The 13,277-nt window shown below is 37.4% G+C and overlaps 1 protein-coding gene across 5 annotated transcripts in view; it reads right to left on the bottom strand.

The window, feature by feature from the left end:
* Nucleotides 1–3,738: 3,738 nt before the first annotated feature.
* The window catches only part of LOC120779479 (mediator of RNA polymerase II transcription subunit 26), a 41,296-nt gene continuing 31,757 nt past the window's right edge, over nucleotides 3,739–13,277 (bottom strand). For all 5 annotated transcript variants that reach the window (XM_040111757.1, XM_040111761.1, XM_040111762.1 and 2 more), the window contains 2 exons: nucleotides 7,949–8,056; nucleotides 3,739–7,889 (listed from right to left, as the gene is read on the bottom strand). In XM_040111757.1, the coding sequence (XP_039967691.1) occupies nucleotides 3,796–7,889; nucleotides 7,949–8,056 (4,202 nt within the window). In that variant the 3' untranslated portion in view covers nucleotides 3,739–3,795. The remainder of the gene's footprint in view (nucleotides 7,890–7,948; nucleotides 8,057–13,277) is intronic.

Here is a 13,277-nt window from a genome sequence, read left to right as displayed (position 1 = left end):
GAGCGCCACCCTATCTTATTACCCTATAATAGTCGTATAACAAAATTACTAACTCAATTTACCCATTTAGCAACGTTACACGGCGGAAATCAGCTAGTTCTCCGACTCCTAAGGACAGAATTCTCGATACCCAAAGCAAAGATGCTGATTAAAACAATAATTCATCAATGCAAAACGTGCATCATACACAACAAGGCTCAACAAACCCAAATAATGGCAGCTCTTCCAACTGAACGAACCATCCTAACCCGGCCGTTTGCTGCCACTGGTATCGACTTTGCTGGACCCTATGACATCAAAAACTACACTGGGAGAGCATGTCTAATCACTAAAGGATATATATGTATATTTGTATGCTTCTCAACTCAAGCAATACATCTCGAACCCGTTAGCGATCTCACTACGCAAGCCTTCCTAGCAGCATTCTCCCGTTTCTTCTCGAGGCGTGGATGTCCCGCCAATCTTTATTCCGACAACGGAACAAACTTTATAGGAGCTTCACAGTTGCTAATGAAAGATCGGCGTGAATTATTACAGACACTTCGAACTCAAATTACATCTCTCCATAGCCATCAAAATATCTCATGGCACTTCAACCCACCAGGAGCTCCACATATGGGTGGATTATGGGAAGCAGGCGCAAAAAATCTAAAAACCCACCTAAAAAAGATCGCAAAACTACAAAAATTCACGTTTGAAGACCCGCATTGAAAGTTGTTTAAACTCTCGGCCAATAAGCCCCATAAGCTACGACTAATCATACTTGGAACCTCTAACTCCAGGACACTTCCTTATAGGTACCCCATTGTTAACCCCTGCCGAACCCAATTTAGAGGATGCAAACTTAAGCATCGCTAACAGATGGCAGAAACTAAAAATACTCTACCAGCAGATTTGCAAGAGATGGAAGGAAGAGTACCTTAAGGAGCTACACAAACGATACAAATGGAAACATCCACAACGTAATATTGAAGTTAACGACTTAGAAATATTTCACCCAACGAATGGAAGCTCGGTCGAATACAAAAGGCCTTCCCCGGCTTAGAAAATAAAATACGAGTGGTTGAAATCCGAACTGCTCAAGGCACAATAACCCGCCCCATCACAATAATTGTGATATTAAATACAGAATAACATGCAAGTTTTCTCTTCTTTTTTAGTGAAATGGCCCCAACAATCACCAACTCACCCAAACCTCGTTCTATGAGCCCAACAATCACCAACTCACCCAAACCTCGTCGCATGGGCTCAACAATTACCATCCGGTCCCGTAGATTGTCGCTTGCGGAATATGCAAAAAAGACCACCGTCTAGTGACTTGCGCTACGTACTCGGCATACAACATAAACAAAAAATATGAAGCAGTCATAAAACACCATTATTGCGTTAATTGCTTAGCCAGGTCGCACAAGACAGAAGGATGTACAAGCAAAAATAGATGTTCCGTTTGTCATGGGAAACATCATTCATCCCTACACGGACATCCGAGGCTATACCCGACCAACGATGCCAATGTTGTTGAGAAACATCCACTTGCGATAGAGACCCGACTACCATCCTTACTGGCTAAGCAGACCCTAGTACCCACATTGAAGATCCGATTAAGATACGATGGTGAATGGCATTAAGTTCGAACCATTTTAAACCCTACCCTCAAAATCACGAATATAGCAGCCGAACTCGTCAAACAATTAAAACTGCCAATTACATACCTCAACACTTATCGTATTTGTAGCATACAAATTAGCTCAAATAATGACACAAAGTTTTGTCTGGAATGTAACGCAATTATCACCCACAAGTTACCCAAACCACCCTATGAGCGAGATCTAAGTGACGATGTGCAAATGCGCTTTGAACACTTAGTTCTCGCTGACCCTCAATTCCATAGCAACAGGGAGATAACGTTGGAGATTGGAGCGGATATCTACCCACAAATCATCAGAAATGGACTATTCAAACCCGACAATGGTACAGCATTTGGCTGGACCCTTACTGGCACCATCTAACGAGACGTATTATTTGGGTTTGTTGTTTATTTTTTCAGTTGCTTCTTTGTAACTACATTTATTTAGTGTTTTGTATGTTAGAATGTCTTTCCTTTTAAGTAGGGTGGGACATTGTTTGTGGTCCGATCTATGTTGCGGTCTCTAGTTAATGCATTCTACTTTACTACATGGAGTGGGGTTATGGGTTGAAGGGGAGCAAACGTTACACTTCGGATCGGATTTGCAATGTTTGGCTGTATAGCCCAAAACAAAGCAGTTTTTACACTGTATTGGGGATGGGATATAAGGTTCAACTTTAACTTTAAGCCAAGTGACATTAACTTCTTTGGGTAACTCATATGCGTTAAAGGAAACTATGTGAAGAGGAGTGTTAACAGTTTTACCATCTATGGTTTTTCCAATTTTTAAACACTCGAATAAGCTGTTTACTAATGTGACAAAACTTGCAAATGAGTACATTTGGAAACAATCCTATTAAAGTTTTTAATGACTTCCGTATTATAGAAGGATATTAAGAGATACCATTTATCGAATGAATAAAGACGTATTTGGGTGTTAAATTACGTTTTGTAAATCTAATATCATTAAATATCCGGATTTTTTTTCCAAAAGCTCAATAATTAAGACATTTCGTATTTTGTACTCATGTTTTCCCCATTAGAAATAAAGATAAATTAATTTGAAATAATAAAATAACTTGATTTCTTAACTTACATTTCAAATCTGTGAGCGACTATCTTCTTGCTTTGTTTCTGATAACAAAACCGATAAAATTGGTTTCCGTGACACCCAAACCTGATGCAAATTCTGTTTCGAATATCAAACCAATAATATCTGAATTTATGACGCCTACTACTTTTTTTTGATCGGTTTCAATTCTGATTCCGACAACTATCAGATTCCAAACACCCCTGCTTATTTAGTAGTTAATTTTATTATAAATTTTAATATGTTCCAGAAAAAGTGTGCACAATGCCATCAAAACCCAAACTGTTATCTCAAAACACAATTCGTAAGGCGACGCAAAACTTCCCACCTTGAGGATAAAACAATTAGAAAATGTAAAGCTAATCCATCAAATCCTCACGTGCAATAATGGTCAAGGTCAATGCAGAATTGGGCTAAAACTTGTCAAATAGACTAGTGCGAAGAAATTTAAAAGTTTGGCGGTCGTTTTCAAGGCGTGGAGTTGAACCACTACTAAAAATAGAAAAGAATATTGGGTGTATTTGCATACTTGTCCAAGTTATTTTTGACTTGAGGATGTAAACTGAACCAAGCATTGTATATCTAAGTATTATATTTCACAAAAAGAAACTGAGTTAAATCTTTGTACATAGCTGCAATTACTTCCAAATATATGCATTTGCAACTTGTGTCACATTAGCACACAACTGATTCAGATATTGGTTTCGCGTATGTTCGAAAAGGCGAAAATCCAATCAGATCCTGTGACGCCTTTAAAAATCAGAATTTGTTTAAATTTCTGGCAATTTAGCACATCTGTATTGAATTCTACAACACCCCTCAATTTAAAGTATGCAAACGTTAAACACACAAGAACTGTACCACAACCCGGTAGAGGACCCGTAAACAAAAGATGAAAATGCAACGGTATTATTTTTTGCATACAAGTGCAAAGCTAATTATTTCATATTCATTACAAATATAATTTTTTAAATTCAAGTTATTTTATCATAGTTTATTATATTATCATATCTATTATTTATATTTAACAAACGCAGGCCGAAAAACATATACATAAAAGAGTGAAAATCCGTTAAACTCAATCGAGGACTACGTACGGTAGTACAGTAAGCAATTCATCATTGTAGGAACGCAATTGTAGAACTTGATGCCACTCTTTAAATTGTTGAATCCGGGCACAATTATTGCCATCTTCCTGATCTGTATCCTCGTCCACAACACGCAGACCGGTGCAACCAACATTGCTGACACCGTCAACAAATTGTTGTTTTGTATTAATATTTAAAGCAGCATCAGTATTAACATTGGAATCGCCATGAATGTTTATATAATTTTGCTCTTTAAATTCATTACCATTACCGGTTTGTTTACTAAGATTAATTTGAGTTTTTAAACAAGGATCTTTAATATAGTTACTAATAAAATTAATGTTATTACTGTTTTTATTATAAATGTTATTATAATCATCACAATTTTTATTTGCGAGCATTTGCTCTTGTTTTTCTGCATCAACAGTAGCACGGCCATCGTAATAAATATTGTTAAAAGAGTACAATAGTCCGTTGTTTTCTAAAGGCAATTCTTCGTTGACATTATCTTCTATATTACTACCAGTAGAATCAGCAAGCGCAGGAATACTTTTCGCCTTCGAGATAGCAGTATTTACAGACAGCATAGATTCATCGTTGTCTGCACCGTCCTCTTCATCTACAATTTTAACTCCATCAATATTGCCTCCTTTACTACCACTATTATTTTTGAGATCCAGGGCATCACCCGAGACATTATCGGAGCCATTTACGCCACAGACTTCACTTATAACTCTATTTTCTGTTGACAAATCACATGAGGAGCAACTGGAATAAATTGTAAAAGGTGATGCCGACAAACTACATTTTCGCTGATGTTCGTATGATTCCCTTTTAAGTGATTCTAATTGAATGTCAATTTCAGAATTAGCAGTGCCACTAGACTTTACATCGGCATCAAAACTTATGTTGCCTTCTAAGTCGTTACAATGATCATAGTCGCTATCATTGGCACAGCTTGAGCTACAGCTGCTGAAATTTAGAATACTTTGCTTAATTCCTGCTGCATCAGATATAATAACCTCATGAGAGAAAAATAGCTCACGATGAAGTTTTACATCCCGCAAACAATCTAAATGTTCCTTTGTATTCTTCTTAATTTTACGTCTTCTGTGTTGTTTCCGTTTTTTTACACATATACTCTTAGTAATTGGTGCAGATGGGCTATTTTCTGGGTCTTCAAACCTCTTAATACCACCGCATTGTTGTATAATCGACGTTGTAATAGTTGGATGTGTGTCTATCTGAACATCGGATTGAAGTTGTGGACGAATTTCTTCAATTGACGGTAGATTAGTTGTTTCTAAAACTTCTGATGTTAATTGATTATTTATATCTTCGCAAACCTCTAGCTCTTTTACAATAAGCGCATGCATGTCTAAACCTTTATTATCATTTTTAGTTTGTACAAAAGTTGTATTGGATATAATGGGTGATATTGTTATTGCTGATGCGTGAGAACCGTACGTATTACTGCTTGCGATAGTTGGAGATATGGCAGAAAGAGAATTTGAGGAAGAATTAGTTTTACTAGGAGTTTTTTTAATAGTTAGTACTATATGGTTATTGCCAGTTGAAGGCGCCGATATATCTCGTGTGACAACTTCGTGAAAATCACCACTATAATCATCAATGTCTTCATATTCATCGAACTCTACATCACCATCAACATCTATCTCTTCATAACAATCGTACTCCATTTCTTGTTCATCATTATAGTTGTTTTCAACTGAATTCGCAATAATCTCGTCATCGCCACTTTCTAAATTACACTGATTGTATGTCGAAATGTGGCTGCCTGGACTATTTATTGACACAAATTCTTCATTTTCGGCAGTTACCTTATGTACACTTTTATTTCGATCCTCAATGGGAGTTCCTTCATTTCCATCGCCGTTACCTTCTATAGGTGGTTTCTCATTGTTTTCATCACTGCTATTATTGCTGCTCCCACCTGAAAATTGCATTTGAGTTGCTACTTTACCGTTTATTGCAATTTTTATCCGTTTGATTCTTGGTCGTTTATTTTTCTGACTAGCGCTGCCAACGTGAACATTATCAGCTACTGATCTTGGTATAACTTTTCTGCGTTTACTTCTCCTTTCGGTGTTTACGTCCAAAATCGTTTGATCCTTAAACTGACGTTTCCATTTGAAGCTAATCGACGGTTGGGTTTGTTTCAAAGTTGAGTTACTACAGCTGCTGCTTTGTCGAATATATGCATTTTTATCATTGTTTACTGAAAAGGTTGCATTTTTTGCTTTTTCTGTAGTGTCCATAGGCAGCATCGCGTTAGGAAATAAACTGCCTTCTGATTTGCAACTAGAATCACTAATTGTTACAACTGTGGAGTCGATCTCATTACATTCCCGTAGTTCTTTTGAAACTTCTACGTTACTGTACACATTCAACGGCGTTTTCGTTCCTATGTTTGAGCTATAATCTAAATGATCAGCAATAGCAAGTAGATTTTGTCCATTCCGATCACTCCCATTTGACTCATTTGAATCTGCCAGAAATGGGTCAGTGCCGTGACTGACTACATCAATAGTTATGTCTTTAAGCATGACATTGTTATTGTTATTTTTGCTTACCATAGCACCAGCTTCTACGTCGAAACTTTTTGTCAAACTAAGCACTGCATCATTTAACTGGTCGCAAATATCTGTTAAACCTTTAGATTCGTTTAACTTAGCGTCATATGTCAGATTATAATTTCCCGATGCCGTTTGATTGTTTTCTGTCTTGATGCTGATACAAATTCTTTGTTCATCAGTCTTGTACTCTTCAATTCTATTATTGGCCTCAAACTGTTCCACTGCACTGCCATCATTTCGAGACGCACGTTTGGTTGATTCAGTGCCATTTGCTTTATGGCATGTTTTACATTTGTCGGATTTAAGTTTAAATTTATTTAATAACACTGAACGAGCTACACCTAAAAATGGTATAGTAAACATTTTTGGAGTCGCTGCTGCCTTTTTAGGCCTGGAGGTTTCAAAAAAATGTAAATGGCTTAAATCTTTAGGTATGCGTTCCGTTGCAAGAACACCGTACTTTGGTACAACATTGCTACCATCTGTTACTACATAACGATGTTCGACGTCGACTGCTGTGGTAACATCATTCAGTGCCATGTTCAGCGCAAAAGTATAATTAGCATCATCCCAATTACCATTAACATTCGGTATGAAGCAATTATGTAAGGCATCAATGTGAAATTTTGTAATTCTTTGGGTTTGTAAGTCAAAACGTTGCATTGCCACACACTTGGGATCCTCTACTACTTCATACGTAGGAAGGATAGGCATAGGTATTTCGTCATTCAGTTGAGTGTGTTCAACAACGGACACTTTAAAATTGACTAATTGGGACTGTTGGAAATCGCTAGCAGTTGTTTCAATCGTTTCTGGTTCTGGTTCGGCTTCTACAATGCTTTCCCGTTCTTTTTTCAAACAAGCAGCAGCGGCTTCCGCTTTTATTTTAGGCAGTGGATCCTCATCTTCATCAAAATCAAGATCAAATATTGATTTCTTAGGTTTCGGTTTGGAAACAGTTGGTGGCAATGGAGAATTCGGTGATATCGGCTTTAAAACGATTTCATCGGATTTAGAAGTATTTCCGGCATTAGCTTTAATCTTAATAGCAAATTTATCCACGTCCCCGCTTAGAAAGCTTTCATGATAGTTCGGTGTCTGTTCATTTTGTTTTGTGGGCTCTCCTTCTTTTACCTTATTTTTAGCGGACTCGTCAGAGTCGTTATTAGTTTGAGATATTTCAATTACTTTACATGTACATGGTACTAACTCTGCAGTGCACTTTAATTCAATGGCATTAGAAAGTGATGCAGGTGGCAATTTCTTTAAGATCTCAATCAACTGTTTTTCAATTACAACAATTTGGTTGCCGGTATCACTATATTTATTGCTCTCAATCAGAGGATTTGTATTAATTTTCTCTTCAGGCTGTTGTTGAATATTACTATTACTGTCGAAGGATAGTGAGCGCTTTAGATGCTTAGGGACTGCAGAGCTATCCCCAGAGGGTTCTGAAGTGCCTGTATCGCTAGTAGTCTCACATTCACCTTAAAAAAATATAAATTTGGAGTATTATGGAATAGGAATTACTCATTCTTGAACTCACCTGCATGTATATTAGTCATGTTTTCTGGTGTAGAACGTGTAGCCATTGTGGACATGGTGGCATTGGTGGAGCAGGCATCAAAAGTATGCGGTGATTGTAAGGAGGGTTCTACAATATAATGAGATGTTAACTTGTGCAAAAGCAAGCATGTTTTGTGAATTTAAATGTCTTTAACATGGTACATAAAGTATTGAATTCGGGTCATGTTGAATACAATTTACACGAGAAAGAATTAAAAAGTACGCAAATGGCAGACATTATTCGGACATGTCTAAAAACAAAAAGTAGAATTCCGCCGCCCCTGACAACTTGAATCATCCGAAATGACAAAATACTGCTTTATTCGTAGAAAATACTTTTGATCAGGTTTATTATCTCAATGGTTATTTTTGTTTTTTTTTTTTATTATGCGAAAGTATCGACTACTTTCTTTCGTGTTCCAAATTGCAAAAGGATCGATGCAGTAATTTTGATATTATGAAGGTCTGAATTTGAAAACGTGAATTGTAGCGAAAACCCTTTAAAAGGTTAGCTGTAGTGCTTTCTGCGATTGGCAGACACCTTGTCGTGGTGCAAGTGTTTACGTAGGAAGGCATAATCGGCACTTACCAACCGTTAAGTGGTGCTGCATGGCCCCGCTCATGCAGATTGTCAGAAGCCTCGTGCTTTCGGCAAAGAAAAGCTCCTACCGCCTAATCCAGCGCGTTATGCGACTACCCATTACATTATTTGCTGCCAGGCGATAAATACGGTTGTGTTCTTACTGTGGCTTGCCAACACCGAGCCGTGTTGAAAAGTAAAAGTAGCTGTATAGCCTTTTTGCACAGCCAAATCAATTTTATACATTAAAATTAAAGGAAGATCCACTTCGAGGTTGCTTACTTTTTTTTAAAGAAAACACACAGAAACTTAAAATTTAATGGGGAATGTTTATTTTCTATTCGAAAGAACATTTTTTGGTTTTTATTTTTTGAAGATTATCTTATCTTTACAGACCGTGAATTTTCATAATAAAGTTGAAGAATTTGTAAACGTTGTTCAGGCGAAATTCCAAACAATACTGAACAAACATAACATGACAGCTTGAATATCACCAACTACGACAAGACAACAACCACGGCAAACGACAAAGGACGATATAGCACCGGTGCAGAAAAGGAAGTACTATCACCGGAGGAGCGTCCGTTGTTTGAGGTGCATGCCGGGGACGATAACGACGACAGGCACCAATGCAGCGACGCTCACCAGGCGACATCCAATGCGGCCGCTACTGTTGAAGCGAACACCACCAAAACTCCCAAGGTTCAGCTGCTCGGATTCGAGACAAACGTAACGGGCCTGTAGAGCGGTGCGAATATATGAACGGTGCTAGCCTAAAGTGTTACCTGAGCACCTCCAGAAGGGAAAAACTCTTGAAGAGTTTGCGCACAACAGGGTCAGAGGCAACAGTGCCTTCCCAGGAGCTGATGTGCGGTTAGCGCAACCCTGACCGTTAGTCGTACAAGCGAAAAGGCAGGGCTTCCGACCACTCAAACCGCAAAACGGGCAGATAACGCCACAGGAACTCCAAAAGCCAAAAGGACAATTATACACAGATGGCTGGAAGCTAACTTTAAACAACGAATTCCTTTCGTGTAATGCTCTAAAAGGCATACTTTTCAACTACCCTTCAGAGACTTTAGGGTCGGAGGAGCTTACTGCTTTTCAATATATATGCTTACAGAAAAGGTATATAAAGTAAGGGTACCCAGTATCCTTCGATGGGGTGTATTTTAAGGAAGATCACTCCCAAGCTGGTAGGCTGGAAGGGTCCCGTCCTATGAGCCATACAAACTTATCCGGAAGGAGGGTATGCGCCTGAACTCCAGGTTCAGCTCAGTGGTCATAAGTGGTCTTTTGATAGCGGAACTAGTGAAATAATGCTGGCGGATGTGGAATTTACTAACTCCGGCGCCAGTACGGCCAAGCAGGCTGCCACTGCTGAGACATGAGTGGTATGAGTCCCTTGGGAGGAGCTGGGCGTACAAAGAAGAGCAGGAGCTTCAGAAGGGAAAAACCTGGATGACAACGCGTAGGACGGCGAAGATGAGGACCAGACCTGATTTTAGGTTAACCAGTTCTAAACTTAGAAGTTGCGCAGATTCACATCGGATAACCTGGACATCTTGCTGAAACAATAATACAGGATACAACAGAGACTAGCATAGAAGTTAGGAACAATATTAATTACTTTTGTATTTCACAGTTCCGTCTGGAACATAACGGTTCAACTTTATTTCATCGGAAAAAATTACCTAAGAAAACGTTTGAAAAGCTACGCTACTCCCGTAGCATTTCATTTTGTTATTGCTACCGCTCTCACTTTGACGGGAGCCGTAGCAGAGCCATAGCAGAACAATGTAAAAGTATGTGCTCCACTCTGCTCGGAGTTTTGTTACGCAAAAAACTATAGCTGTAGAATTAGTCAATGAAGTGCTGTAGTCTGCTCTGGCGTAGCGGTAGCAAAAAATTGGGAGCGGTATGAAAGCAGAGCTAATTAAAATTTTTTCCACAGCTCTCGCATGTGTTTGTTCTTTTTTCTATTTTCTGCCATAGTATTTAAATTGAAAGATAAAAATTTAATAATAATATTTTATTTAGAAACAAAAAATGTAAATCAAAAACTTATTTTATTCAGTCAGTGTTTAAGTTAAATAAAAATTACAAACCTACGTTATTCAGTTACAGCAGAGGTGGGCATATTAGCCCTAAGTGGCATTTTGCACCGTTCGGGCACGCACAGGGGGCAAACATGAAGAGGGAATTGGGAGCAACGTATTTTCCCCACTCCTTATTTACAAATGAGAGCGCGTGTATATATGGGTAGTTGGACTGTGGGTAACAATTCTAAAAGTGCCTAACAATTTTAAGTTTCTTCATAACTACCATAAATTTATAAAATGTACAACAAATAATAAAAAGTATAATAAATATTTCGGAATATGTTCTTTGGTTAAAGTTCCAGATGCTTCCAAAATGCATTCTCTAATGAGATCTCCATAGAAAAATGAGTCGTTGCCTAAAACCATTTTAAGTGCAATCGCATAGCTAACATGGATTGCACCGTTACTATCAACAGAACACTCCTAAAAGTACAATATTCCAAATAATACTATATTTAGAACAACTTAATATCTTACAAACCTCTGCTTTAATGTTGTCATAAGCTCATAAAATAATCGGTACGGGATTCACCTATGTATATATCGATCATATTCTTCGTGTTGCGCTTCATAATGCCTTTGAATATTGTATTTATTCATCTGAACATGTTTTTTACATAGCAGACATTGTATGCTGCCAGAGCTTTCCTGACATAAATGCTTTTCTTCCCATTCCACATTATATGAATTAATTTTTCTTTTTAAATTTTGGACACTATTTTCACGCACTGATAACATTTCTGCACATTTAAATTATAAAATTTAGTAGTTAAAATTTCAGTTTATGAACCAAAACACATATGCACAAATGCGTGCTCAGCACACACCTATTAGCGTTTGAATTCTATTTGTGTGCTTAGCCACTCTCAATTAATAATGCCATACCGCGCAAATATATTTTTACTTGATGTTTTTTTTATTTTTTTTAAATATCTATTCCCTTTCTAAAGTGTGTAATACTATTTTAATACATTTTCAGAGACAACTTAGACCTTAAAAATTTAATAAAACAATTATAGAAAAAAACCTCAATTCTTTGAATATTTCGGTAAAATAACCAAACTGAAAAATGTCACAAATCATATATTTATATAAGCATTTTCATTAAATGGCACTGCAATATGTTTAAAGAAAATATATATTATGGTCACAAGTATTATTTTTTATACATGTAGATATATTTTTTTTTTTATTTATTTATAAAAGCTTATACAATGTAAATGACATATGTACAACCTAAAACATCCAGCGCTAGCTTCAGAGGCTATCAGCTGTCCGTTGAATAAATGTGTTAACTTAAATTCTCCTCAATAGATCACATTCTTTAAGAAAACGATAGATGGTTTTTATATTTTCTTCCGCAGCGTTGGAAAGGAGGGAAATCGGGTCTGTGTTGAAGTGGCTATCTCTCTTATCTTTCAGTGATGGACAAAATTCTAATATATGATGCACAGTTGTTGTTGAGTTACAAAACGGACAGCAGTTGGTACTGTTTCTTCCGAGGAGGTGAGCATGCGTCAGTATAGTATGTCTAATCCGTAGGCGAATGTATGGTGTTATAAAATTAGTTGCAACAGTTGATTGGTATAGCGGTTTGATTCTGGCTGTGTTAACTATTGAATAATGGTGGTTATATGAGACCCAATCAAGTGTCAATTTAGAGAGCCTATTTTGGTGTATGAATATATCAGATTCATAAAGAAACTGAATGTATAATTGTGGGCGTGTTGGATGCATTCTTTGCCAAAACATCAGCGAAATTATTTCCGGTTAACCCAGTGTGGCTAGGAACCCACATTATCTTAATTTTATTTTCATATATAATAAGATATTCTCTAATTGAAATGATGATGTTAGTGTGGTTGTTGCAATTTTGAATGGCTTAGAAACATGATAAGCGGTCGGTGCATATTACATATTTTCCCGGGCTTTTTGAGGCATGTAGAACAGCATGGAAAATCGCAGTAGCGTCAGCCATGAATATAGAACAAAAGGGGAAAAGCAGTCCATAAGAAATTGGCTTTCCTTTCTCGCTAACAATCGCAAAAGAGGTTTGGATTTTTTTTTAACCGTCCGTGAATATAAATCTTCAACTGTCATGTTTCAGAGTATTCGCAATTTCATAAAATTCTGATACATAAATCGCATTAAGTGTGGTGGATTTAGGCAAACGAACTAGTTTATCTACAAACGTGTTTTTTGGAATCAACCATTGTGGATGACGACGTTTAGGAAGTTTAGCAGGTTTTAATGGCAAGCTGTTTGTTTTGGCGAAAAAGGTGCATTTATATATAGCTGACTCAATTTTTGGAGGTCGGATACGTGATGATGATGAAGAAAAAGCATCTTGAAGCACATGGTTAGAACCGAGGATGATCTTGGGGTATAATTTGTATGTGGTGTCTTCCATATTGTCTATCAGAGAGGGAAGACCCGACTCTGCTAATATATTTTTGATTGGTGACGTGGGGAATGCTCGAAGCGATCTTCTAACAGCGGAGTGATACGGTGCAGCCAACAATTTTAGGTGATTTTTTGAATGATGCCCATATATTTCAAGAGCGTAATTGATGACGGAGAGTCTGAGTGCCTTGACAACATTAATTAGCAAAGATGGGCCAATGAGC

Source organism: Bactrocera tryoni, unplaced genomic scaffold (genome assembly GCF_016617805.1).
Source record: "Bactrocera tryoni isolate S06 unplaced genomic scaffold, CSIRO_BtryS06_freeze2 scaffold_11, whole genome shotgun sequence".
NCBI classification, from domain to species: Eukaryota; Metazoa; Arthropoda; class Insecta; order Diptera; family Tephritidae; genus Bactrocera; species Bactrocera tryoni.
The sequence above is the reverse complement of the archived record's forward strand: the minus strand, read 5'-3'. Positions and strand labels throughout refer to the sequence as shown.